Below are 26,504 nucleotides of genomic sequence, written 5' to 3'. Positions count from 1 at the left end.
CAGAGATAGTGTGGATGTTGACATTGAATGATTATGTGTTCACCATTTTACAAGGGAGTGGTTGAGTTAGATCAGGCCTGATTATAGAGTGGTATTTTGAAGAGTTCCCGTGACCGCTATCTGCCTATGTAATGAACGATGCGGAGTGCGTAAACGTTCAGCGCCAGCCTAATGAGCTAGCAAGACAAGTGAATGTAAAGAGACAAGTATATATTGCATCAAGCCGAGCTATCACATGCTCCTGGCTACTCTCAGTTATCTTAGCAGTCTTCGTTAGAAGTATCGCAAGCCCCCAGCCCAGTCTTCATCCCACTCTTCGTCCTCGATTGTCGTGCCATCCGTCACAGTCTTTGCCGGTGTCGCAAGTCCGATTGGCATGACTTGAGTCAGTGGACGCTCCGCATCGAACAACCATTCTTCCTCATCCGTCAGTAATGCTGGCCGAACGTGAACATGTAAACCTTCTTGGTATCCGTCTGGGGCCTCGTCTCTTGACTCGAACCAAAACAGATGATATGATCCTTGTGATTTGTCTACCCTTACTCTTGCAGTGTGGTGTGTCATAGGCTGGTAGAGTGCGACGTTGATGATGTCTCGGGGATCTACAGGCTTGGTGTTGTCCACGTTCGAGCGTAGGAGGGACTTGAGGATAGAGGACAGGCGAGTGGACGCGAGTCCTTCCCGGGGTAACAATGACCCGGCAGGGTTCGTTCCTAATAGCTCTCAAGCGAGCCTCGATGATAGGCCTTGCCTCACGCTCAACGAGGCGGCATGTCGCAAGAATTGTGACACCAGGAAATGATCTCCATACCACAAACACGTCGCCAATTCCTGCTGCTTGTGATGGATGATCAGGCCTGGTAGCGGTGCGTCGTCCTCGTGGGCAAGTTCTCGTATATCATAACGCGGATCTCCGCCGGAAGGTCGAGGAGGCTAAGTGGGCGTGAAGCAGCCATGTTGGAGGTGTTGGAATGCTGGAAGTGTTGATCTACAGCCGTGTGTTATGGTATTTACGGTAGAGACATGTCAAGAAAGTGCGCGCGGATAATGAGTAGGAGAGTGGGAGTACGTAGTCCAAACTAAGCGAGGGCGCGCGCATAAATATGAGAGGGTGAAAGAAACTAACCCAAACAGAAACTAGTCTCCTTCACCTGTGCACGTCTGTGCTCACGTGAGCTTGCTGGATTGAATTTAGTCTTGGCACAGTTTTCCTACATGCTCTTTATACTTATGTCTAGAAGCAGCGGGAAATCTCGCGTATAATTCTCAACATCTCAACCTTCGCGCATCTGAGGCGCGCCAAATTGAAGCTACAAGCCGAGGACACTGCACAAGAAGCCCGAATATGGCTGGTAAGTCAGCGCGTTCGTGTGGCAGTGGACTAATCACTGACGCAAATACTTTAGGTGCATTTCGTTTCCTTGATCTGCCGAAGGAGATCAGGTTAATGGTGTACGAGCGCCTTCCCATCAAGACCACACATCACGGCGACGAAGAGTTGACGCTCGTGTATCGTACACTCCCGGGCATTTCCATCTTCACTACATGTCACGAGATCTACGATGAAGCAAAAGCTATTCTCAGCCCTCGTCTTGCTACGATCAGGAACCAACCTCTCCAGCTTGTTGCCTCACCCCATGACCACCGTCGTCTCGACAGCTTCCTCGAATGCCTGGCAGCATCGGAAGTAAATTGCATCAGCTTGAAAGCAATACGGGAACTGATTGCATGGACCTACTGCGATGATTGTCACGATCACTATACCGAGCATGACAACCTGGACCTGCCAGTCAACACACCCGCGCAGCAGGTGTGCCTCGCCGTACGCACAACCTCTTCACTAGGAAAAACCCTGCAAGACCGTGCGAGAGATGTTTTGCATAAGTTCTACGACACATACTCGGACGTAACCGATACATGCAAGTTCACGTCGTGCAGGTACTTAGAAATAGAGTATCGACTAGTGCTACTTTCGCCAGATGACAAGGCGCTATATGCAGAAGTAGAAAGCCCTAACAACAACTCGCTCGCCCGGGAATACTTCGATCCCAGTCACGTGTTTTCGCCAATTATCAGGAAGGGTGCAGGGATTGAGCAGGTAGAGTGGGATGCGAACTGGGCAGAGGGAGAGCATATTTGGCCATAAACGTGGGCAGGAAAGAAGTCACATAGTAGATGACCGCATATCGGACTATACAATCAGAACCAATCCAACGATGTTGAGCTGCTTTCCAGTCGTGGAAATCACATATACCGTCATCACAAGGTAGCAATAAACTTTGCTCCGTGCTCCTGCTGTACTTCCTAAATTCATCAGCACATGCATGATCATGCTCACCCTCACTCTCATGTTCACACCTCACTTCTCATCTGGTGGGGGTACATGAAGCCGCAGCGCCCTCCATATCTACTCGAGCTTCGAGTCCGCTACTCCAACACCAACAACGACCAACTCCCACCAGCCATTCCTCCCGATAAGATGCCGCCCGATAAGCGTCCCGACGGTGTCGCTGGCTCAGCTCGTGGCATTCAGAGCGACGAGCCGTTCCCGTTTCTCGACCTTCCGAAGGACGTACGACTTATGGTTTACGAGAACTTGCCCACAAAGCTTACGCACTACAAGAACGACAGATTCACACTCGTCTATCGTACAATCGCTGGCATCAACATTCTAGCTACGTGCTCTTTCGTCAAGGACGAAGCTAGTGCCATTCTCATGCCCAGACTCACCGCCATCAAGAGCAAGCCCGTCCAGTTGATTATATCACCTTGGCCGCTGGATGATGATATAGAAACCCTTCTCAGATGCTTGGCAGCCTCGGAGGTCAACTGCCCACTGAGTAAGGACTTGCGCAAGCTCATGGGAAGTCCCGAATTACAATTTCAACGGCGGGAGAGCTTCCTGGGCTATCCCAGTCAACACGAATATCCCGCAATGCCCAATCTCAGCAGGTGGTGCATTTGCAGTGGACCCGACAAAGGACATATTGTCATTATACCCGTGGGAACACCCCTGGGGGACCAAATTGCTTCGAAATTGGACAGGATACAGTCCATGGTGGGTGGCATATGCGATTCGAAGCCCGCAAGGGACCTGTCTGTGAAGGTCCGACGGGTCTTAATCACATCAGAGGCGAAGGAGGAACAAGCGAAGATTGATGTATCTCGTGCGGATCCGGTTCTAGTGAACCGATACGGTGGCATCACTTCTCCGCTTCTCAGCGAAGGCGCGCCGATTGAGGAAGCAGAGTGGGACCAGGACTGGGCAGAGGGTGAACGATGAACTGCACGTACACACTGGCGGAAAAGAGACCGATGGTGACCAGCGTGTCTACGGAGACATGTGGAATGGATTGTACATTTGACTCTTGTTTCAATTGGAAATACGAAGAGTATACTAGCGATTCATCTCCGCACTAATCTGTCCTATCGAATTCCTCGTTCACGGGCTCGCTCAAACCATCAAGTTCTCCTTCATCAGCCATTTCAATCATTTTCGGCTTTATACTACGGTTAGCCGATATTCTCACAAGCTCAAGTACAGAACGATTCAAGCTTACCGTTTTTACGTCTCCATGCCTCTTCACATGCCACGTCCCACTCTCTCCAACTCTCGTCTCTTGCTGCTCGTAAATCGCCTCAAGCTCATCGAAACCCCAGACAGCAGCCAACTGCCTCTTCACAACCCGCAGTGTCTCACGTTTCTCAGGCAAGATCGGTCCATCGAGCCAGTATTGGATGTTCGTCCATGCAGGATCGGGCAAGTCCCATTTGGAAAAGTCACCTACGCGTGCCAAGACAATGACCTCCAGCTCTTCTACCGCGGGCAATCGCTCCAATAATTTTCCAATCGCGAAAGACACGGCGTCGGGTTTGGCTGGTGCGTTCTCGTCGATGCGCATGCGTCCGTTGATCCTGGTCATGGCGCGTGGGCGAGAGCCGTTCCACCAGTCATATCCAGCCCACACCACGATACGGAGCTTCCGTGCTCTTTCAATCAATGGTAAGAGGGAGAGAATGCGAGGCGACAACTCCTCCCGCACAGGAATGGCATAGCCGAACGGTCCCCGCTGGGCTCTCTGCACTTCAATGGTGATTCGCAAACCCTGGTCACCAATCCGTTCAGCACATTCGTCGACTTCTTGACCGAGCCGTTCAGCTAGGACATTACTAGTCGTTGGACCTCCGTCATCTTTTGATGTGTCGGTTTGAGCGTTCATGGCACTGCGGTGGTACTGCAGACATTCTTCGCGGAGTTGACGACAGACCCCTAGAACGTTTGGAGAGATGCGACAGGGGAGGTAGATTCTGGTGTCGACAAATGTGCTTGCTGGGACTTTTGAACGATGCAGATTCTCGGTATTGGGCTTGGAGCTGGAGGTGTAAACGAAGGAGGGGAGGCAGAGATAGGAGATGATTTCGTCGCGCAGCTCACGGGGCAGTGCGAGCAGAGACATGTTAAGAGAAGCTGTAGAACAAGCTGTGGGATGTTTGAAGAGGACAAATTTTGACGCGAAATGGTGATGTGTTCTGGCTTGGCAGGCACGGGGAGTAAGAAGTTGATGTTTGTCGATGCTGCAGATCCGGACAAACCAAGTGGGGCACAGAACGCCTAACTACGAAGTACAGCACACTACAAGCGACCAGATGGGTGTAGCTGCCAAGTTCCGTTTCGAGTGGCGGTGCGTCGTGGCAACGGCAGGGCACAGCTGCAAGGCTACGGGAAGTGGATCAGGGGGTCTGGGGCGTTTGGTTTGGTGGTGGGTCTGCGGTCGGATGACATAGCGGCTGCAGGCGGGGCCCCGAGCTTCAAAGAAGTCCAGCACGCCAGTTCGAGCTTCACCTGTACCTCCGCGACAAACCTCACTCGCCCTCACCTCTGATCATGGTGGGTCGTGAGCAATGTTGACATACACCCATTTGCTCTCGAGAAACGCTGATACAGGCACGTAAATTGACGAGGCTTTCCTTCCTGACGCGCCTCTAAAGTCAATGCGACGGCAGCAACCACGACCATGAGCGACAATGGCAGAGCGCCGTACCGCGTCACAGGCGGCCCTTCGGCTACAAGACGCCGGACGCTGCGCTCCTACCGCGAATGCGCACCTGAAAGTGACTTGAGTGACAGCGAGCCTGCAGCAAATACGCCAGTGTCAGTACGTCGAAGCAGCATAAACACTCCACATGATTATTTCGAGCATGCACTTACTTGCTACAGCCATCGCCTCTCGAATCTAGAGACGACATTAATTCAAATGTTACTCTACACTCACTTCCCGGAGCAGGCAACAGCCAGCAACTCTCGCAATCAAGTGTCGCTTCTCCAGCCGCCGGCCCAGCTCCCACTACGACGACGCTGAATCCTGCTGCAGCATCCTTCACACCGTTAGGGGGAACTCGGCGAACACGCTTCATGCGGACGAACCATCGCGGAGGCAGAGACTCGGCTACAGGCTCGCCCTCACCAGCCGACTTCGTGTCTCACCTAAGCCTACCAGCAGATACAGGCACATCTGATCGGTACATATACCAAGACAATCTCGGCGTTGCATTAGATCACGATACGCTAGACGAACTGGTTGCTCAAGCACGTGCGGAAGACGCCATCGCAGCCAACACACTGCTCGATCCCTGGCGGTCTATGCATGCCGAAAACTCAAGTTCACCATCTGCATCTACACGACGTAGTTATAGCATTCGAGAGTTGGACACTGTACGCAGTGTGCTCAACCGAGCCGTGAGCAGCGGATCCTCAAAACGATCGCGGGACAGGTTTGAGGGCACCGACGGGAATATGGCTCCTCGCACCTTGACCGACCGAGGTGCCGTTGCCATCATGCAGTATCGTAATGCAAAGCCTGATCCAGATGCCAACGATATTTGGCCCGAGTTCCGCAGTGCTGCTAAGTTGCCCGCTCAATATAGCCTACTCGATAAAGATAAATCCCTGCCTGAAGCCTCTCGGACAAAGCGAAGATCCCCTAACATTGGCAAGAAGAGAGTGAGCAAAGACAAGCAGCCAGATATTCTCGGTCGTCCGAAATGGGATCTACCTGTCGAGCTCGTAGAGATTATCGCCAGCTATCTAGACCGTGACGACATCAAATCCCTTCGCATGGTGAGCCGCGAGCTCAACTACTTTGTCTCGCAAGTTATTTTCCAGACGGTTGTAGTGCCGTTCAACACTGAAATATATGGCATGCTGGCCCAGGGCCAGAAGCCGGATCTCAAAGGGAAGAAACGGGCAAGACGAGAGAAGCCAGGATACTCGTGGAGGAATGCTAATGGTGACGAAGTATACAATGGTCATGGACTGGACGTTTTTAAGGGATTCGGCCAGCATATCCTCCAATACGGAATGAGCTTCGAAGTCAACGAAGAATCACTTTCGCAACCGCCCATCAAGTCGCTGACTGAGAGTAAGACAAGCTTTTGGGGGAACTATGATTGGCCCTACGAGGAGTACCGTCGCTTCGATGCCGTCGCCGGACTTGAGACGGCTGCAGACGAGACGCCACGAATGACGTTGGCATTTTCCGAGCTTACTAGGGTCAAGGAGCTAGCATTGTCCGTCGACAGTGGTCTTGGGTGGCTCAACGGCCCTGACCGATCCATCCGTGCGCGTATATTGCGGAGATCGCCATCAGTCTTTGGCACGTCGAAAGATGTCCCCGATCGCCGTGCACAAGCACAGCAGGAACTTTGGCGGTACATCCAAGCACGCCACCAACTTGCTGGTGATGACATAAAGTTGGCGACGCTGTATCGACTGGATGGAGCGCGACCATTGGCCGAGGTTGACGAAGCTCGTATGCTTGCAGAGGAACAACCAGCCATGCCATATCTTGATGCGCAACTAATCCATGAAGCCATTCCTCATGATGCTGCAGATGTGTCACTGCCAGCGTCATTTGATGAGCCAGAGATGCTTGACCGATTCGTCTTGGAACCCTCTGCATTTCGAACCGGGGTTTTGTTCTCATCCACGTCGCCGCCAACAGATGCCGCGCAAGTCATGAGTCCAGTCATACCCGCTTGTCTCACAAAAGCCCAGAAAGAATGGCTGCTTGAGACTGAGTGGGCTCAGCGTGCCTTCATGTCTTCGTACATGCTCTCCATTATCGATAACCCCACAACATTCACGCCTGTCCATACTCTGAATATCTCCAGGCTCTCTGACCGCTACCTTGTGATGCTCAACCGCCCGGACTTTTGGAGCGCTTTGCCGAATCTGAAGAGTCTGACACTCATGGTGATACCCGGTTGGCGGAATGTTTACAAAGATGAAGCTGGATTTGTGGATGCTCCGAGAATCAACCCTGTGAACGGTCTTGATACTTTTCTCGATTTAATGAGCAACCACGTCGCTACTAGACCAAATATCAAGGACCTGAAAATTGGTTGGGTGGGTGGTGGAGAGCGCGCGGAGGGGTTACATGCGCGCAACAAGCTTCTTATGCCTGCTCCACTCATGCCAATGGCTTTTGCCAACAGTTCTTTCACGTTATACGAGATGATTGCAGAAACGGATGCGGATCATTTACGAGCTGCTCTGCTTCGATTTCCCCACGTTGAACGACTGGTTCTGGAAAATTGCTGGATTACGCCTGCTACGTTGCTACAGTTCGTCAAAATCCATGATGCCATGAACCTGAAGCATCTGGTTTTAGACTCTGTATCAGCGACCGCAGTCTTGAGGCCTCAGGGTAATGGCAACGCCAATCAAGCTGCTCAGCCCCTAGCTGCGCTTCTCATGCAGGCGCTTCCGGCGCCTCTCCCAGGCATAGGTGGTGCTGCCAATGCCTGGAATAACAACACTGGTCTACAAGGTGCCGCAAATCAAGCACAGCCTCAACACCCTCAGCCGACAAATGCCCAAGTCCTAAATTGGCTTGTTCAGTCACTCACGGCACAAACGCAGATCATACAGAACTTGCAACAAGCACAGGGCAATGGTCAGCAAATCGCTGCTTTCGCAACCCTGTCGGCTCAAGTGCAAGCACACTTGCAGCGCGTAAACCAGCTCCAACATCACCAGCAACTGTTGAATCTAGCACAAAATCAACAGCAGGCTTTTAATCAGCACCAAGTTGCAGGCCCGGCACAGGGACAGCAACAAGGTCAAAACTTGACTTCTTCATATCAACAAGTACTCTCACAGCAGAACCAGGCTCTCAGCCAAACCCAAATCAGTGTAGCCGGTATAGGCGCCCAACTGCAAGTATTGCAGCAGCATCTTCTTGCCCCTGTACCACCACCTCCTCTACAACCCTACCAGCCGCCTGCCAACCCTCAGTCTTTACTGCAAGCCGAGCCGCGCGAAGGATCATGGACTTGGCTCATCGACCAAATCTCGCCCGGCACAAACCTCACCGACTTCAACTCGACACACTCCCTCGCCGACCCCGCGCGCACTTCCTCGCTCCAAACCATCCAGTTCACGTCTTGCGGCTACGCCAAGCTCCCACACGCCAACTTTGACCAAGCGGCCATTGATCACGGCAACAGGTTCGCCGCGTCGACGATGAACCCGCTCCTCATGCGGCGTCACAATGCACTCTGCCCTGCCATGATGGCAGCTAAGTGGGCACATCTAGGCGAGATTGTGCAGGACAATGAGGCGAGCGAGTTCGTGGTGTTGGAAGCGGCGTGGGATTTGAGGGAAGGAGCGGGTTGGGAAGATGAAGAGGCTGAGGCTGTGGAATTTGATGGATGTGCGAGAGGTGGGACGGGTAGGTTTAGCGGGTGCGTCAGGAGGGCGGATAGAGTGAAGGTAGATGAGGTATGAGGAGTGATTTTAGATGGGAGTGTAGTGCGGATAGACGGGGTGGGTGTATGGGTAATGTAACAAGTAACGGTCAATGAGGAACTAAGATGAAAGAAAGGGCATGGTATTGCTCATAAATTAAACGTCATTGTCTGGTCTTTGAATTGAAAATGTGCAGGAGTGCTACGTCAGGAGCGTTTACTGTCATATTCCTAGACATGTGTTTGGGTGCTTGCGTGCTCCATACATGTTCGAGCGGGAGATCAGCGCAACTTAATCAGCCCTTCCCTAACAACAATGTCGCTTGGACAAAAGCCGTTGCAATCCCATACTTACCTTGACCCTTATACATACTCGCAGCAAGCTTGTCCATGTGAGGAGTCTGCTGGGGTTGCATGTGCTTGCAACTGATGAGTGCATGGCGCTCCTTGTGCCGATCACGTTCGTCGATCGGAAAATGATCGACATGTTCTTGAGCACACTCAGTACAAGTCCAGGCGCTGGCAGACACCGAAAGACCGATCAATACACTGCACTTGTGTCTTCCGGGAACATCATCATGTTAGTGTCTAACAGCGAAGTCAGACCAAGGCAGATTCCGCATGCTCTCCCAAGACTTCAAAAAGCACCTGTCCCACCTGGGCAGGCACCGCGAGTACGACACGGCTATGCCCGGTGTGTGGCTGCCACGCAACACACTGCATCCGCACGTCAAACCACGGCATCGTCCATCTCCATGTCCATCTGCCGCGTGCGACGAAATAAAACGGGACGACATGACTTCTCCGCACCCCGAGCGCGCTGTCGTGTCTGTTCGACCAAAGCTGATCAGGTGGGCACATCCATTGAAGCAACCGGCGTTTCTTCGCGCGCTGCATGCAAAGCCAGTAACGAGAACCCAACAGCCCGGCACCGCGAGACACAGCGCGCACGCGCAGGAATGGGTAATTGCAGTGACAGGCGCATTAGGAAAAAGGGCGTGCAAGGTTGGTGGAGACCGGATCTAAAATCTCGTTCTGAGCCGAGATCCGCGCCCGCACCTTCGAGAAGGTGTTTGAGAAGCTTCGACGGTTGGGGGTTGTTTCGTCGCAGGCATGGTGTTTCAGGATTGACTGCGGGTCGTGATGGTGGTGGGCGTGTGCGGGCACGTCCTCGCGAGCGTCGCGTCCTTGCATGCATGGTGTAATGTGTCCACTATCAAAGGATTGCACCGCGGAGAATGCCAAGAGGCGCGAAAAGCGAACGCGACCGCATGATGTTTGTCCAAGACTGGAGCCATGTTGTGCCTGCCGGACGCCTCGTGATCACAAGCCGAGATGGCTGGTGGTGTCGCATGTGTCAGTGTGCGCATGCTGCCGATCGCAAGAGTGCCGCGGTCAAGCAAGCGCGGTCCCGCAGGCTCCCGATGCTCTGGAGACGACGCAGATCTTGATTCGTCTCCCTTGGGCAGGATCTGCGCTGATTGGTGGCGGCGTTGATGGCTGCGTCAGGTCCAGCTGTGGCTGCCAGTCAGTGGAATGTGATTGACCACGGCTTGTCGCGGTAAGAGATTTGCTGCTGTATATAGCAATTGACATGCCGAGTGGGGCATGGAGCGTCTGTGGTGGTGTTGGTCTGCCTCAAGATGGGGCCGCAAAGCTGCGAGCGACAGAAGCAATGCGGTGCGTAGCTCTCGAAAAGCATCTTGGCCTGCGACACCAACATGCGCTTGCATCAAAGATCAATATGAGACAATGCGCACTAGGTCGTGCGTCTCTAGGCGTAACCCCACAATATTGTAGATGCTGCAACTATAACAAGATCTATATGATCGCCGTCCACATGCGGTAGTGATCAAGCCATGCACGGTGACGAGATGTGATGAACAGGAGGGCGTCCATTGGGGCCGATGAAACAGGTCCACCTCAGGCGATCCGGTTCTAAAAGCTCCGCGGTTGTGGCTTGCGGTTGCTTTTCTGGACAGAAGAGACGCCGCACGCTACTGCTTGCTTCTGACTCGTGAACCATGTAGATGCCGAAACAATACGGCTGCCTGCACGGCTGAATCGACGCCCTGCGATTGCGACCGACGAGAAGGAACCGATCGTGTGCGCTCTCATGCGGGCGCTGTCGAAAGATGTGAGGCTGCGGTGGCGGAGGTGGGCTGAATTGGTTTGGTATTGTGAGGCGAAGAGATGATCGCTGCGACCAGGGCCCATGTAAGAGCACCAAAGCGAGCTCAGGCGAGCTGGAGCAACAACAGGGTCGCACAACAACAATGTACCTTGACCGAATACGAGCTTTACAGTTGCCACGCAAAACCATCTGCCATGGAGAAACACATTAACATGGTAAAAAAGTTTGTCTATGGTACTAAGTCAATTCTAATGCTACAGTGCTGCCCGACCTGTCAGCCCAATCAGGTGGTAGTCATCCTCCTTGCCTCGACCATTGCCCGAGATCCCAACCGTTGTATAGACAGCGGCAAGTTAATCAGGCTCGGTCGGAAGACGAGCAGCGCCCAATGGTGAGGCGGTATGATCGACAGACCTAGATCATGTCTTTTGATGTGTTGTCATCTGCCATCAATGGATGATGCTCGCCGTGAGCAAGGGTGTTTCCGGTGATGTTCCGCTAGGTTCCATGCCTCGGTTTCGGGTCCAACATGCCGTTCGTCCAGCTCATTCCTCCATTCATTATCGTAATCCCGTCCGGTTAATGACCAACGCCTGCATCGGCCTGTCCAACCCAGCATTACTCGTTTTGACCGAAAAAGAAACCATGATACCTCTTCCCAGAAATGCTGCAACCGTTCCTACTCCTCTCCCATACCCCTGCACAATACTCCACATCAAGCCGTGTCCACCGAAGAGGAGCGGCAGGATTTTGTGCCTCCTCCTCTTGTATCGCGTAATAGTGGCCCGATATGGAGCAAGCACCGATAGCGGCGGCAAGAATGCTGCGGCGTTACAATGCAAATCGGATTCGTTCGTAGAAGAGCGGCATGCTCGGTAGATGACAGAGGAAATGTAATGCTGAAAATCGTCCAGAAGGTGTTGGCGCCCAATGCCGTCTATAGTAGTAGTATAATAGGAAACAATGCACAAAAAGGCTACGCATGGAATAAATGTACACAACGAAGTGAATTGTTTGCGAAAAGGGCGTTGGATCGCGTCGTAAGCGGGCGCGAGTGCATCGCACAGCTGATTTCTCGTGGCTAGGTCAGCCATCCAGCTATGCGGGTGTATGAGTTGCTCATCGTCTCCGTGATGTCGAGGTGGGTCGCTGTGCTGAGGAGCCGGCGCCAACTTCCTCGAGCAGGTCGAGGCAAGAGGTCAACACTACCAAGCAGTTAGCAATTTGTCGAAGGATAAATCTTGAGAGAGCACGTACTGGCTACAATTTCTTCTTCCCAAACGCCCATTTGGTAGTCGACTAGACCGTGCTTCTCCATGTTGTCGCAGTGCTTCACGAGCTGCGTGCCCATTTTCTCGAGGAAGTCATAGTCTATCAAAGTCACTGGAGGCTGCGGTCGCTGGCCAGTGCTGATCATGTCTTGGGTGAATGCCTTTTGTTTCTGCAGGGTCGCGAGCCAACAGGTGTTGAACTCTTCCCATAGAACGAGGCGCTGCGAGTAGTGGTTCTCGTCGTCGCGAACTAGGCCTGTGGTCAATTCAGCTGCTCGTTCCACATGGTACTGTTAGAGGAAACTCACCCAGTGTCTCTGCATAGTGCAGCACCCAGTCGGAGAGCATGTACAGCTGCTGCGCGGCTTCGTTGAGGCGGCCGTCCCGGACCTGCTCAAAGGTTCGCTTGAGCTCTGTTTGGTAACGGTTGTAGAAGACATCGAACTCGTTGCCGGCGGCCGGCTGCTCGCCGTAACTGGCTTGGGCATAACCCGGGTGAGCAGTCGCCTGGCTGGGATCTGTCATGCCTGCGGTGGTGAATGCGGGCGCAAGCGATTCTCGGCCGACCGAAGCCTGCGATGCTGTATATCCCAGAGAGGGGTACTGTGAAGGAACGTTCTGGGACGCAAGAGCAGAGGCAGGCGCACTCGTAGGACCGCTCTCATAGAATGGCGCCTGTGCGACGCCAAAGCCGGTGCTCAGGACTTGTATAGCCGAATCCCTGTTTTGCTGGTACTGTTCCACAGGCTCATATTGCGACGACCCCGTTGCTGAGCCTTGCGCACCACTCACACCGTACATGACACTCTGCCCATAGGGCGAGTACTGCTGCGGTGCGCGTTGCGGCGACTGCTGCTGTCCAGTGCCGTAGTCTTGGGAGCCGTATTGAACGGGCGAGGGCTGGATCGACGATCCGTACTGTGAACCGTGGGCGTAAGCATAACCGTAAGCTGAAGGGCTGGCGCGACTGCCTGCTGAGCTGGCAGACACAGGCGGGGCAGATGGAGTCAAGGGCGCGTGCCTGTAGCGATCGGGTGCGCTTACCACGGGATATGACGCCTGGGACGGCAGGCGCGTGCCTTGCTGGCTTGCGTAACGTCCATTTTCCATCCCACCCAGTCGGCTCTTGAGCTGCAGACTAAACGGCGGTTCGAGAGCCCGGGACCCCAAGGGCGATTCTGGCGGCGTCGTGTAGGAAGCCACTTTGTATGGCGGAGACAGCAATGGAGGGGCGGCGCAAGAGTCGGAGAGGTGACGATGGTGGGGTGAAGTGGGTCGCGATGCTGATTGAGAAACTTGTGGAGTGTTGGAGTGAAGGTACAAGAGAAAGAGACTGAAGGGAGCCGAGTGGTTCGAGGTGCTGGTGGTGAGTGAGTGTCGTCCGAATTGGGAGGTGGTGCGAGGATGTTCGATGCTCGATGCGTCGCAAGATGGATATAAACACAACCCCAGCAGCCTACCGCAGCACCAATGGAGCCCAATGCCTCGATAGTTAGCTGGCGCAAACGGTCGCTGACGCGTGTGGCTCTCCCAGGGGACCCTCGTTTCGTCGCGACGAGGATGTCTGGCACTGGAGCAAAGAAACCGGAATGCGCCGTCCCGATTTGGAAGTGCTCTCGAAGAAGCGTGCGTGCTAGAAGCGCAGCCACGAAATGACAGGAGATGGTCCGGCAGCAACAAGCGCGCAGAGACGGGCCTCCAATGGGCGTCGGATGTGAGGCGAGACTTGTGTGTGAGATGTTTGAAGGATGAACCTTGCAAATCCTCACCACTGCCACGAGTCGGACGAGTAAGCTACCAAACTAAAAGATCGTCTCAAACAGCTCAACGTCTGCGTTCCGGTAGCTTAACGGCCCCAACGTACACTGGCGCTGCTCACGAGTTCCTGTCAGGTGCGCACACTGGCAGTGGGAGCAATGATGATGCAGAGTGAAGGCGAAGCGTTCGGTCCGGAGACAAGTGCGACGGACGAGCAAGTGTGAGCAAATTGGCAAGCCTACACAGGGGCCCACACGAGGGAGGACAGACGACCTTTAAGGCAATACCCAAGGGAACGAGCCCGTGCAGAGAGCGTCACCAAAACAAGCGGAGGGGGTGGTGGACGTGGAGCTGCGGCAGTCCAGGGCAGACGTCCGGAACAGCTCTGGGCGAGGGGATAGTGGTGGGGGATGTGCAAGTAGACTGGGGTAGCAGTAAGGATGGGAAACGGGCTGCAGTGAGGGCGCAGAAGTGCCACATTGGGAGAGCATTAGGCAGTGCGTGGAAAGCAAAAAAGAAGACGCCAAAGCGCCACGCCGGCGAACAGTCTGTCTGTAAATACCTGAACCAGGGGTGGTGAGGCCGGACTAGCTAGGTACCTGAAGAGTGGGTGTGGCTGCACGCCGGGCGGGCTGGCAGCTGGCGAGTGAGAGCGTCTCAGTGGGATTCGGATGACAGCGTCCCTGCGAGGTTTCCGATTTCCGAAGAGACGGCGGGGCTAGGAATACCCTGGACGCCATGGTTAGAAGATCGGCCTTGTGGATCTGCAGGCTGGGCAACCATTCCTGCAGGGCCTGTCGCGTCTGGCTGCCTGTGGTTGACTGATGGGACTGTCTGCGAGCGCTGGCGGGCAGCAGCGCATCCACGCCCACATGACGCCCTCTCTCAGGCATCCTTCTCCTCGACACGCAACCTGAGATGGCGAGTTCCGCCCCCCGCACGGCTTTATGGCGGCGAAATGTCGCCCAGCCGCTGTTTCTGGGACTATCCCGTCCAGGTCGCGCTGTAGACAAAGACGGCGTCCGCACGTAACTGTCAGATACCAACCATTACTGTTTTCTTCGCACATGCGCTGTTGGGCTCCCCTGCTGCCACCGCAGTGTTTACCAGATGCGTCAGCAGCATAACCAGCGGATTCCTGGCTCGTCGCGAACATGTTTCATGCAGCACGTTGTTCGGCTCGCGGCCGGGGCTCTTCGTTTGCTACCTACCAAATCATCAAACCACTATCGAACTTTGAGGGCTTCATGCGTTGTCGTCGGTGGACGCTGCAGCGGCGGCTGGTGGTGTCCGGTGCTGTCGGTGGTCTTGGTGAAGGGCGTCAGGGGCAATCTCGGTACAGCATGGACAGCTTTGGTCAGGACTCTCATCTCAGGATGCGAGATCCCGCAACTGGCAGGGGTGCATGGCGCAAGGACGATCGCTCCACCCACAGCCTCACTGTCGATCTGCCCAAGACTACCTAAGACTTGCCTCGTCATGGAGTAGTTCTCTGCCACATCGCGCGACCTCGGCAAGCTCCTCCAGCAGACGTCTCCAGCCTAGCAGGATTTGCGTGCTAGCGGCAGCGTGTCGGCCTCTGCTGCCGTCTCTGTCCATTGGCTCCGCCCGCTGACCTCTCCTCTCGTCCTGCTCCCAGCGCTGCGACTCCTGCGTCTGTGCACCGCCATCTCACCCTTATCCTCACCCTCGTGACGTTTGTTGTCTCCATTGGACGGACTGACAAAGTTGCGGCCCTACTGTGCGCCACCATTCTTCTTGCCATGATACCTGGCTACGCGATGAATTGTCCCTCACGTGGCCCCGCCAGGGGCGTTTGCAAATTGCAACCTTCTCGAACGCGGCGCTCGAATGACGCATCTCGTCTGTGTGTCCGCCCTAACGTGGGCTGCTCTGAGCAATTCTGTTTCATCGACCAAACCATCGACCACCCGGTGGCCCGTGCCCCACACCACGGTCGACGTAAGATGAAGAAGGCCCACGGCGAACAACCCTCTGCTTCTAGAAGGATGGCCAATCCACCGTCAGCAGCCACTACCGCTCGGCCGCATTACGACTCGCAAACGTTTTCGTGCTGACATGCGAAATGCTATATTGTTGCAATAGCGCGTATCCGTATCGGCCTTGTTACGATGCTCGAACTGCCCTGGTCCTCCGATACCTATTTCGAGCAGAGGAATAAACTTTCAGTTTGTGTCCCCTGCATGCAATGCTTTAGCCGGTAGGGCTGCGGTCACCAGGTAATGACCCCTACTGCCACTACGAGACGTTGAGTAGCACCGTATGCGACTGTGGCATGACAGATTACCTGGTTGGTCCGCCTTCCGCCTTGCGGTCGTGTTCACGCCGCGGGACAGATCCCAGGTTTTTTTTCCGACGTCTTACAATATCTGGCAGTGGTGCTCCACGACATTATCCTCGTGATTGACCCACCGGAAGATGACCACCACGTACACTCGCTCCGGGATCTCATCTCCAGACCAGATCGCGAGCAGCGAGCGCGAAGCTTGACATCGACGCAAGGATCAAAGCGAGACCGGAACTTAGCGAGAACCTGATCAACACTCAAATCCAACCTCAGCTGCGGGCCAGGTGTTTGATATGCAATGTCACGGCATAAGGCTCCGCTGTCTCTGTTTTATTGCTCCATCGGAACAATTTCCAAACCTTCAGTTCGCCTCGGCGAGACACAAGCGGAAGCGAGCTGCCAAGCTTCGAGTGCGACAGCATGCATTGTGACAGATTGTCGACGTGCAGGATCGTGTTAACAGCCCTGTCTGACATGATACAACTAGCCCCCGAGGCATTGCAGATAGACCCCCAACTGGTTCGCTTGGGGTTCACGGCAAGTCTCATTCGTCGCCCTGAAAATTGGACATTCTTCTCGAAACCGAAGATTAGACACGTTCGAACAATGATCTGTCATGATCGACAGCGCCTCAAAATAACCCAGACGAGGTAGGCATACCATACAAAAGCCAAACATGTCTCAATGTAGAATGTGCATTACCAGCCACGCTTACAGTGGTCGTAATAGCAGGTGGGTATACATTCACGAAATGCATATGCGCTAGTCAAATCGTACCATGTTTCTCAATATGCAAACTCGATTTACATTCAGGAAACGCCAATCGGCGCGATAGAGGATGACAGAAGATGATGTACATGTATAGCGATCCTCAACGTTTGACCCAGGTAGGCATCTTGCGGGCCTTGACATGGCCTGGTTTCTTCCTTTCCACCTTCCTCGGGTCGCGAGTCACGCAACCGGCTGCCGATCAGTTAGTTTCCGACTGTCTCAAAAGCAGGGTTGCTTTGTCTCTGGGGAACGCTTTCAAACATGTGTGAAGCGCTCACGTGGGGTGACCAGGTTGTGGAACCAAGGCCGAAAAGCAATAAGAACACCAAGAATAACATCTGCGGGAAGAGCGCGAGAAGAAGAAAATACCGTCAACTTACCTCGTCGCAGGGCGGGTTTCAACGCCGGTTCGTGAATCAGCAATGCCTTTGCTACAGCCAGTGTCATGGCCTCTGCCTGACCTGTCAAGCCGCCGCCTTGGGACAGTCCAAAGAGATTGTACTTGTCTAGCCGATTGGTGGCCTTCAATGCCCACACAGCGCTCTCGCGGTGGTGCAACCGTCCGAAGAATTGCGACAAGGATTTGCCATTGATCAAGGCTTCACCCTCGCCCTCCACGAGCCAGGCAACGGCTGATGAGGTCTTTCTCCGCCCAACACCCTTGGCCCGGCCGAGCTCGTCTATAACCCCAGGCTTTGGTTTTATGTCACCAGGTTGGTTGGGTTTCTTGTACCGCAGCATCGCCTGCGAAACCTCTTTGGGCATCAACTTCGGATGGATGCAGTTCAGCCTCCGTAATATGTGTAGCATCTTGTGATAGCGCTGTGTCTTGACGGGCTCGTTGGTCATGATGCGGTATTGGTCAATCGTCTTCCACGCGACTTTGGGCGCTTCGGCGGGCGATATCGTGGGGAGAGTCGCAACCTTTCGGAGCAGCGCCGAGAGGGAGAGGAAATCGTCTGTGAAGGTAGGCTTTGCGCTGAAGTAGGATGGCGATGCTGGCACGACGCGCAGTGTCCGCAGTATGTTCTTGCTGCTCTTGCCCCCTGATGCTCCATCCGCATTGTCGAAATCGATTGGCGGTGCGGCTGAGAACGGGTCCTGTCTTTCCTCTGTGACCTCAGCGGCTCGGGAAGCCGTTGTCGAGATGCATCGCGAAATCCTGGGCTGGACGCTCTTCTGAGCTCGCCGAATCGTCCGTTCGCATTGCGGTCGTGATCGGGTTCCCAGGCACTCAACGGCCCTCCACAAACTCCTTGACAGCTCTCTGCTCGCCATGTCGCCTCCGGTAGTGATCGAAACGTACAATTGGCGCCCTGAACGCAGTCGGTGATGGGCTTGCTACAGGCGCCGGTGCACGTGCCAAGCCGGCGAAACTAATTTGCGCAGAACAAAAACCTTCATTGGGCGGTGCCTCATCCCCCACTTCGACCCAAACAACCTTTTTCTCTCACCCAAACCCGCAAACACTTTGATTGTATCTCTCAACCACGGTTAAGAACGCAATCATGTCTTTCGGAAAGCTGTACAGCTACTCGGTACGTCATCCATAGGCCCGCGACATGTGTACATTCGAAAGAACCCCGCCTAACAGCTGCCAACAGGGTAACCCGCGCACCACATCGCTCCTCGCGGTCGCAAAGGAGAACGGGCTCGACATCGAGTTTGTCGACACTGAGCCTGCGAAGGGTGTCTCAACAGAGTACCTGAAGCTCAACAAGCTCGGCAAGGTCCCCACCTTCGAGGGCGCTGACGGCTTCGTTCTCTCCGAGTGCATTGCCATCGCTGTCTATCGTAAGTGCCCCGCACTCCCCATTTCCTCCGCGTAAAGGGATGAGATATATCATACAGTTATCCCTGTCTGAAAACTATTGTTGAAAATTTGTACTCTGATTTATATTTATTGTGGCATCTCTGCTGTTGTCTTGAAGTTAGGCGGTGACTCACACTGACGCACCACAGTGGCCTCGCAGAACGAGAAGACCAGCCTCCTTGGAAAGACCAAGCAGGACTACGCCACCATCCTGCGATGGATGTCCTTTGCCAACACTGAGATCCTCACCCCCCTCGGTGGCTGGTTCCGTCCCATCCTCGGTCGTGACCCCTACAACAAGAAGAACGTCGAGGACTCACAGAAGGCCGCTCTCAAGGCCGTTCACGTTCTTGAGGAGCACCTGCTCACCCACACATACCTCGTCAACGAGCGCCTGACTCTTGCCGATCTGTTCTCCGCTAGTATCATCGCTCGCGGTTTCCAGTACTTCTTCGACAAGCAGTGGCGCGACTCGAACCCCAACGTCACTCGATGGTACGAGACTGTTTGCAACCAGGCCAGCTACAGCGCTGTTGCCGGTAAGCTTGAGTTCATCACCGAGGCGTTGAAGAACGTTGCACCCAAGAAGGAGGGTGGTGAGAAGAAGAAGGACGCCCCCAAGGCTGCTAAGCCCAAGAAGGAGGAGCCCGAGGAGGAAGAGGAGGAGGCCCCTGCTGCTCCCAAGCCCAAGCACCCTCTCGAGGCTCTGCCCCGTGCCACATTCGTCCTTGACGACTGGAAGCGCAAGTACTCCAACGAGGAGACCCGCGAGGTTGCCCTTCCATGGTTCTGGGAGAACGTCAACTTCGAGGAGTACTCTCTCTACAAGGTCGACTACAAGTACAACGACGAGTTGACCCTCACATTCATGACCTCCAACTTGATTGGTATGTATCGAACATCTACTATTCTCACAAGCACATAGCTAACCAGCTCAGGTGGTTTCTTCGCCCGTCTCGAGGGCAGCCGCAAGTACCTCTTCGGTTGCACTTCAGTGTACGGCGAGTCCAACAACTCCGTCATCAAGGGTGCCTTCCTTGTCCGCGGTCAGGAGGCTCTCCCCGCTTTCGACGTCGCTCCCGACTACGAGAGCTACGAGTTCACCAAGCTCGACCCCACCAAGGCCGAGGACAAGGAGTTCGTCAACGACCAGTGGTCGTGGGACAAGCCCATCGTCGTCGACGGCAAGGAGTACCCCTGGGCTGACGGCAAGGTCTTCAAGTAGACGCTTTTTCTTCAAAACGGGGTTGATTAGTTCATTTACGAAGCGGATGATTTATGATCTGGAATGGGCATGGGTACGGATGGAAGTGTTCACGAACAGAATTGGGTCACCTTTGTAGATCAGTGATCTCAGTGACGACCCGGATATAGAGGCTTGAAAATGCTAAAGAGATATCCACGATGCTCAACCAAACACCCCTCCATGATATGACGCAGAGTTGTACGTTATGACCCCACATAGTTGTCTGACGTGCATGACATGTGGTATGTGCGTATGCATGCTCCACACTCTACGCGTGGAAAGCGGTAAGTGTGAATTGTCCAACACATCGCGCATCACGTGTAGTCTCAGGCCTCAGGTCTCGGCTCAGCCGCCGTCGAGTCCTCGCAGAATTGTCCCTCGACCGTTCTCGAATCCGCGGAGCACTGTGGTGGCGTCCCCGTTGATTGGTCGCTTCCCACACCCCATTGGCTGCACCAAGGCCCTGTCCCCATTGCTCGCGCCGACAAGCTTAGAGAAAAGGCACCACCTCGGCGGCCTCTGAATTTGGAAAACGAGGGCCTTATCCGCTTTCATCTTTGTTCAAATCTTTTTCTTTTCGTCGTTGAGAGTCTACCGAGTTTTCCACAACGAACAAACGGTTCGTGGCGGCGAGTCTCTCGGAGCTTTAGTCATTGGACCAAACGCGCACGGCACAAACAAGGACAAGGCAAGCAAGCAACGCAAGGGCCGAATCCTACGACGCACACGCGCGCAGGTTGCTTGGATCCCGTCACTTGTGTCGCGTGCACCCTGGCGCAAAACACATAACTTTACGGAAAAGCTTCATCTTCGCGCTTGGGTCACACTGGATAGAAAGAGCTTGTGCTTGGGGACTACTTGGCTTTATTCGGGGGCTAAGAAAACAGCGGTTACGTCGACCGGGTACGCGCAGGCAAAGTGGGCGGTTCACGCGGTGTAACAGAACCAGAACGGGGTCGAAGGACTCAGACTTGGGGCGTTGCGTTGCGTTGCGGATCGGGGTTGCGCAAAGGTGATCTGGCTTGTGCGATCGAGGCGTGATTGCGCGGACGTTTGCGCGGGTTAAGAAGAGGTGGTTGTCTGGTCGTTTGTCCGGTGACAAGAAAAGACAGCAGCGCGGAATTTTGGTTTTCTGAGTCCCAAAGAATCGGAGTCACGTCGTTTCCCTGCGACAGATCTGTAAGAGAGGCTGAGACATAACGCGGGGAGATCTGTGTTCCGTCCTGAAAGAAGAGAAGGAGTGAGAGGTTGCGGGCATGAGGGATGATGGGAGAGAAGTCCGGAGAAGCTCTGGAAACTCAAATGAGCCTGCTATTCAGGTGATATGTTTGGTAAGTTGAACCGGAAAAAAACTGTCTGGATAATCATCTATCCTCGAGATGGAAGATTCAGGTTGCTACCAGAGGTGTCATGCTCACATATACAGGGATCTGGAGGTGGACCCAGCGAAGACAACGTCACGGGGTTTCTGGTTCGATCCACGGCCACGAACTGGTCGAAGAACTCGGTTATAGCCGTTGATGCAGGTACCCATCTTGGAGCAATTATCCGCATTCTCAAACGCGATTTCCCGCTCGTAGCCGACTCTGATTCAGCATCGAGATTGCCCCCGGCCTGCACCAAATGGGGTTGGAAGAATTTTAGACTCATCGTCGCCGGCGACAGCAAACATACAGCTAACGGACGACGAGTCCGAGGTCGGTACGCCGTTTTCTGAGCAGGAGGTACCCGCCACGATTACGACGCTGAAGGAGGGTGCATTTGCCGGTTTGCCTTTTCCACATGCAAGTGCAAGAGCCAATGCGATGCATGTTGTACGGGAACATGTCTCTGCATATCTCATCACACATCCACATCTCGATCATGTCTCGGGTCTGGTCCAGAACACGGCGGCTTTCCAGCGACCGAAGCGGATAGCGGCCCTACAATTTGTTGTCGATGCCCTAAAAGCGCATTACTTCAACAATGTCACGTGGCCAAACTTGACAGACGAAGAGGGTGGCGTTGGCCTAGTCACGTTTCAGCGACTAGCAGAAGGCGGTAATAGTGCTTTGGGCGAAGGCAGCGGGAGAGGCTTCATCGAGGTATGCGATGGACTAAGTGCCAAGGCTTTTAAAGTCAGCCACGGAACCTGTATGATGTCTCCAGCTCTACATCGCGCATCAACCGTCAACTTGCCAGAAACACCGGGGTTCCAGCATCTAGTGGCAGCGCACCACCAAGGCTCGAATGGAGACGGTCTTGAAGGACGATCATTGAGCTTCTCTCTACCAACGCAAAGCGCTCCAGGAACTCCAGGTTTCAGTGGTCTCCCTGACCCAGGACGAAGAGCAAGTGGCGGCGGCTCGTCCGCTCATTCGGTTCGCTGTGTCGTTGACTCTACAGCATTCTTCATCCGCACCGAATCGACACTCACGACTCCGAAGCGCGAAATTCTCATCTTCGGCGACGTCGAGCCAGACTCGATATCCCGCTCCCCCCGCAACGCCCTCATCTGGACCGAAGCCGCGCCTAAAATAGCCGCCGGCATCCTAACCGGCATCTTCATCGAAGTCAGCTACACCAACTCCCGCGAAGACGCCGATCTCTTCGGGCACCTCTCCCCACGCCACCTCCTCGCCGAGCTCCAATCACTCGCCAGCAAAGTCAAGGAAAGCAGAAAAGAATACGAGCGCGAAAAAGAAGAAGCAAGACAGACCCGCAAACGCAAACGCGCGATCAAAACCGACGCTTTGCATCTCGACAGCCCGCTGAACGAGCGCAAGGCAAAAACTATCCATATGGCCAAGGGCATCGATACCCCCTTCCAGACTACAGCGCCATATACAGACGACGACGGGATGACGGATTACTCCCGCGATGTCACGGGTACAAACACGCCGAATCCCCATATTCCTCATTTGCATTCACAAACTTCTGCGCCCGCGGATTTGAACTTGTCAAACGTCTCGGCAGATCACAACCACGCGCTTCTTGCCGCGGCCTTGGAGGCGCCGCTCAAAGGCGTCAAGGTCGTGATTATACACGTCAAAGACACGTTTTGCGATGGCCCGCTTGTGGGCGATCAGATTCTGAAGGAGTTGCAGGAAGGGGAGAGGGAGATGCAGGAGGCGGGTAAAGGGCTGGGGTGTGCTTTTGAGATTAGTAGGAGTGGGGAGAGTTATTGGTTTTAGATTGCTCGGATCAAGAGGAAGGAGCTGGGGATCGGAGTTTGAGGGGTTGGGTGCTTTGGGTATGTGGTTGCTTCGGCCTCGTTTGATTGAGTTGTTTTGGGGACATACTGGCTTCGGCCTGATTATTCTGGAAGCGCTGGGTTTGATTGGAACTTTTGGGGCTATGCGATGTGGATGTGTGCGTTGTGCAAACGGCCTTTTTCGTTTGCATACGTTTTGTAACATTATGAATTCTTAGACTTCTCTTTGGTTTTACATACGCTCCTCTGACGCGACTTTTGATTCTCGAATCTCTCCGCTAACGCGCTCAGGCGTCTATTTAAACCTCCCCGTCCTACCTTCCAGTGTCAATCTTTATCACCATGCGCATTGTCTCTTTCTCTAAAAACCATTCGACGACAACTCATGAAGACTGGCCAGCTTTTTGTGGCCATCATGAAAACTCGAAACGAATATTCGCATTTCTTTCTTCTCTGCCCTCATTCCACTAAAAGAATACAACCATCCAATGTATTTTTTCCCCCTAGGCCAAAGCTCATAAGTATCGTAGCAAGCGACCATGTGCCACTTCTCAAATATGTGTGTCAGACTACTTCTCGACTTGGATGATGACGCTGGGTTTCCAAAAGCGTTGAGGAGGAGACGTGTGATGATTGGCGACGTATAAAGTCCTTAAAAGTCTGGCTTCTGTCCTTCTGTCTCCCAAAACCAAACTTTTCCAGTTATCTCAAAAAATGCTCAACTTGGTTGAGTATGTTGTCGTCTTCTTCCGCCGTCGAAAAGGCGAAGATCTTTACGCATGTTCTCGCGGCTGACCTTTGCTCTCAACATACCCAAAAACCCATATCGAATCTCGATGTGTCAGTTGAGCTGAACGGGTCAAAAATTTGAGATGCTGTATCTATGAGGAATCACTACTGTTCTGGATGTATGCATCTACCAAAACAATAATGTTCATGCGTTACATGTGCGCTTGAGCTGCATAACAAAAACCATGGCCGAAATCGAATGCTTTGGAGTTGGTCAAGGTGTCTATTTGCTATTTTACCTGCAGAGAGCGATCGAGTATAAATTCGCCATTTGGGTCTCTCTAATTTTCTCTTCAAAACACTCAAAAATCAATATGCGGACGGGACATGTCCTTTCTGCCACTCCAACCAAAACCACATGGTGTATTCACGATGTATGATTTCCCGTCTTCTCGAAATAATAAGGGCTCCAGTCATATGTCTGGCTCTGCCACTGTACGCAAACATGGGCCATATAACTCTATGGTGGTCGCGGTGCAATGGTCATTTCGAAACAGAGCTTTGAGAAGAGGATGTATTTTGCATCCAAAATCTCAGATGCATTGATATGGGCGTCAAAAAGTCTCGAGAGTGGCATTCAATGAGCATCATCGGCCACTTGAATTGGTACAATTCTGTTTATGTGGTGTTTGTTGAAATATTGCAGCGAATAGTGCACACTTTGACGTGGATTACTATGCTACATTATGGGCAACTCTTGCCTGACCTATGGCATTAATGTCATCAAATCTTATCCTTGCTTTCCCAGAACTGCCTTCTTAGTAGGCATAGAACACATTACCACCTTCCCTGCTCAACTTGCGGTTCTGTACCTGCAGCCAGATCCTGAGCGCCCAAGCAGCTGCAATACTCGCCGCCGCAAAAGAAGCGTTACTACTCATCGCAATAACATACTTCGGGCCATCACTCTTCGGGTACAAGTATGGAGTGTAGATGAAACTAGCCATCGACACCACATTGACAATAGACAATGACACAGCCTTCTTCTCTGGTGTTTGACCGAGCGTACCAGATACCCACCCTAAGATAACGGAGTTAACTGAATATACACCGGAAGCAAAGAGGAAGCATGAGACATAGCGTGCAGCGATGTTGAGTGTTGTTGCGCTGATGAGGAAACCGACGACGGCGATTCCCATCATGACGGTAATATGCCATGTCCGGTCGTTGAACTTGCCGGAAGAGATACCAATTAGGATACCAACGGCACCGGCGACGAGCGTAGGCGGTGCTGTGAGCACGAGAGTGATGGTGGTGTTGAAGCCAAGTGACTTCACAACAGTCGGGAAAAACTAGGGATAGTCGTTAGCAAAGACCGGGTGATGATTTTCTAGCGCACAAACCTGGTTGAAGGATGTGGCGCTCAAATGCATGTTCTGCATGAAGACCAACAGATAAAGCCTTGGATCTCTAAGAGCCTGCATAAAGCCGGCTCGTGCTCCCTTGCTCTCTTTCAAGCCAACGGTGTCTCTTTCGATACGGTCATGTGCAAGTTGGCGTTGTTCAGGCGTTAACCATCTTGTGGTGAGAGGAGTGTCGGGAAGGATGAAGATGCAGATTACGGCGATACCGATAGTGACAATACCTTGTACAAAATTTAGCACAGCTCAAGCCAACTCGCTTATGTTGCTTCTTACCCTCAATTATGAAGAGCCACTGCCATCCACGCATGCCATGCTTGTCATCAAGCGTGGCAAAGGTTGCTGCTGCAATCAAGCCTGCAAAGGCGACGGCGAAAATGTTGCCCGCGTATAGGATGGAGACTCTTGTGGCGATCTCCTTACGAGTGTAGAAGAGAGACAAGATGTAAAGGGCGCCAGGATAGAATGGTGCTTCGACGAAACCGAGGAAGAATCGGACGAGGACAAGACCAGTGTAGTTTTTAACAAGCGCAGTGAGAGTGGCAACAATTCCCCAGACGATCATACAACTAGCCATGTAGAGTGAGGGCCTGACTTTCTTGGAGGACATGATCATGTTGGAGGGGATTTGTGCGAACAAATAGCCGACGTAGAGGATGGAGATGCAGGTGTTGTACTGCGAACCGACCAAGCCCAGGTCCTTCTCCAAGTCATTGAGGCGCGCATTGGCGATGGCATTCTGGTCGAGCTTGTTCCTAGATGGTGTTAGGGTTGCTGGATAATTTTGGTGGTAATGTTATCCACTTACAGAAAGTACATACAGAACAGAGCTGGCATAATCCGGAAATCGAGCTTGCGCACAAGCGCGATCTCAGCTGGGTCTGTCTTCGCAACAGCACCAGAATAATCTGCTCCGTCTACAGGCCTGTCGGCTTTCAGGTCCTTTTCAGACGCAATGTCGTCTACATGAAGAGTCGAGTTCTTCTCAGGGTCGGTGTTGTGAACGTCGGTAGCAGCCATATTTGAGACTGATGTTAACTACCTCAGTCTTTTTCGAGAGCGTTCATTGCTAGTGCAGGGGATCGTTCTTCCTCATATATTGAAGCTGGAGG

General features: G+C 53.4%; 10 protein-coding genes across 10 annotated transcripts; 5 read left to right on the top strand and 5 right to left on the bottom strand.

Annotated features, from left to right (window-relative positions):
- Nucleotides 1-273: 273 nt before the first annotated feature.
- SNOG_02420 (hypothetical protein) lies at nucleotides 274-956 on the bottom strand (the record flags this gene model as incomplete). The annotated part of the gene is made up of 2 exons (XM_001792973.1): nucleotides 274-642; nucleotides 906-956. 2 exons carry the CDS (start codon nucleotides 954-956, stop codon nucleotides 274-276), a joined length of 420 nt encoding a protein of 139 aa, XP_001793025.1.
- Nucleotides 957-1,447: 491 nt separating this feature from the next.
- SNOG_02419 (hypothetical protein) lies at nucleotides 1,448-3,283 on the top strand (the record flags this gene model as incomplete). The annotated part of the gene is made up of 2 exons (XM_001792972.1): nucleotides 1,448-1,822; nucleotides 2,396-3,283. The coding sequence occupies 2 exons, from the start codon at nucleotides 1,448-1,450 to the stop codon at nucleotides 3,281-3,283; spliced, it is 1,263 nt and encodes a 420-aa protein (XP_001793024.1).
- A 133-nt stretch (nucleotides 3,284-3,416) lies between these two features.
- On the bottom strand, nucleotides 3,417-4,457 carry SNOG_02417 (hypothetical protein; the record flags this gene model as incomplete). Its single annotated transcript, XM_001792971.1, has 2 exons — nucleotides 3,417-3,500; nucleotides 3,561-4,457. The coding sequence occupies 2 exons, from the start codon at nucleotides 4,455-4,457 to the stop codon at nucleotides 3,417-3,419; spliced, it is 981 nt and encodes a 326-aa protein (XP_001793023.1).
- Nucleotides 4,458-5,794: 1,337 nt separating this feature from the next.
- SNOG_02416 (hypothetical protein) lies at nucleotides 5,795-8,788 on the top strand (the record flags this gene model as incomplete). Its single annotated transcript, XM_001792970.1, has 1 exon — nucleotides 5,795-8,788. One exon carries the CDS (start codon nucleotides 5,795-5,797, stop codon nucleotides 8,786-8,788), a length of 2,994 nt encoding a protein of 997 aa, XP_001793022.1.
- A 2,623-nt stretch (nucleotides 8,789-11,411) lies between these two features.
- Nucleotides 11,412-11,691, top strand: SNOG_02415 (hypothetical protein; the record flags this gene model as incomplete). Its single annotated transcript, XM_001792969.1, has 2 exons — nucleotides 11,412-11,447; nucleotides 11,545-11,691. The coding sequence occupies 2 exons, from the start codon at nucleotides 11,412-11,414 to the stop codon at nucleotides 11,689-11,691; spliced, it is 183 nt and encodes a 60-aa protein (XP_001793021.1).
- Nucleotides 11,692-12,001: 310 nt separating this feature from the next.
- SNOG_02414 (hypothetical protein) lies at nucleotides 12,002-13,256 on the bottom strand (the record flags this gene model as incomplete). Its single annotated transcript, XM_001792968.1, has 4 exons — nucleotides 12,002-12,087; nucleotides 12,140-12,409; nucleotides 12,462-13,174; nucleotides 13,198-13,256. 4 exons carry the CDS (start codon nucleotides 13,254-13,256, stop codon nucleotides 12,002-12,004), a joined length of 1,128 nt encoding a protein of 375 aa, XP_001793020.1.
- A 3,834-nt stretch (nucleotides 13,257-17,090) lies between these two features.
- Nucleotides 17,091-18,293, bottom strand: SNOG_02413 (hypothetical protein; the record flags this gene model as incomplete). The annotated part of the gene is made up of 2 exons (XM_001792967.1): nucleotides 17,371-18,293; nucleotides 17,091-17,182 (listed from the first exon to the last, which is right to left on the bottom strand). The coding sequence occupies exons 1-2, from the start codon at nucleotides 18,266-18,268 to the stop codon at nucleotides 17,091-17,093; spliced, it is 990 nt and encodes a 329-aa protein (XP_001793019.1). The 5' UTR covers nucleotides 18,269-18,293.
- A 131-nt stretch (nucleotides 18,294-18,424) lies between these two features.
- SNOG_02412 (hypothetical protein) lies at nucleotides 18,425-20,213 on the top strand. The gene is made up of 4 exons (XM_001792966.1): nucleotides 18,425-18,528; nucleotides 18,595-18,784; nucleotides 18,953-19,690; nucleotides 19,742-20,213. The coding sequence occupies exons 1-4, from the start codon at nucleotides 18,499-18,501 to the stop codon at nucleotides 20,026-20,028; spliced, it is 1,245 nt and encodes a 414-aa protein (XP_001793018.1). The 5' UTR covers nucleotides 18,425-18,498; the 3' UTR covers nucleotides 20,029-20,213.
- Nucleotides 20,214-21,854: 1,641 nt separating this feature from the next.
- Nucleotides 21,855-23,222, top strand: SNOG_02411 (hypothetical protein; the record flags this gene model as incomplete). The annotated part of the gene is made up of 1 exon (XM_001792965.1): nucleotides 21,855-23,222. The coding sequence occupies one exon, from the start codon at nucleotides 21,855-21,857 to the stop codon at nucleotides 23,220-23,222; it is 1,368 nt and encodes a 455-aa protein (XP_001793017.1).
- A 1,567-nt stretch (nucleotides 23,223-24,789) lies between these two features.
- Nucleotides 24,790-26,412, bottom strand: SNOG_02410 (hypothetical protein; the record flags this gene model as incomplete). The annotated part of the gene is made up of 4 exons (XM_001792964.1): nucleotides 24,790-25,262; nucleotides 25,371-25,616; nucleotides 25,669-26,147; nucleotides 26,201-26,412. The coding sequence occupies 4 exons, from the start codon at nucleotides 26,410-26,412 to the stop codon at nucleotides 24,790-24,792; spliced, it is 1,410 nt and encodes a 469-aa protein (XP_001793016.1).
- Between the last annotated feature and the right edge of the window lie 92 nt (nucleotides 26,413-26,504).

The sequence above is a fragment of the Parastagonospora nodorum genome, assembly GCF_000146915.1.
Source record: "Parastagonospora nodorum SN15 chromosome Unknown scaffold_3, whole genome shotgun sequence".
Taxonomy (NCBI): domain Eukaryota; kingdom Fungi; phylum Ascomycota; class Dothideomycetes; order Pleosporales; family Phaeosphaeriaceae; genus Parastagonospora; species Parastagonospora nodorum.
The sequence above is the reverse complement of the archived record's forward strand: the minus strand, read 5'-3'. Positions and strand labels throughout refer to the sequence as shown.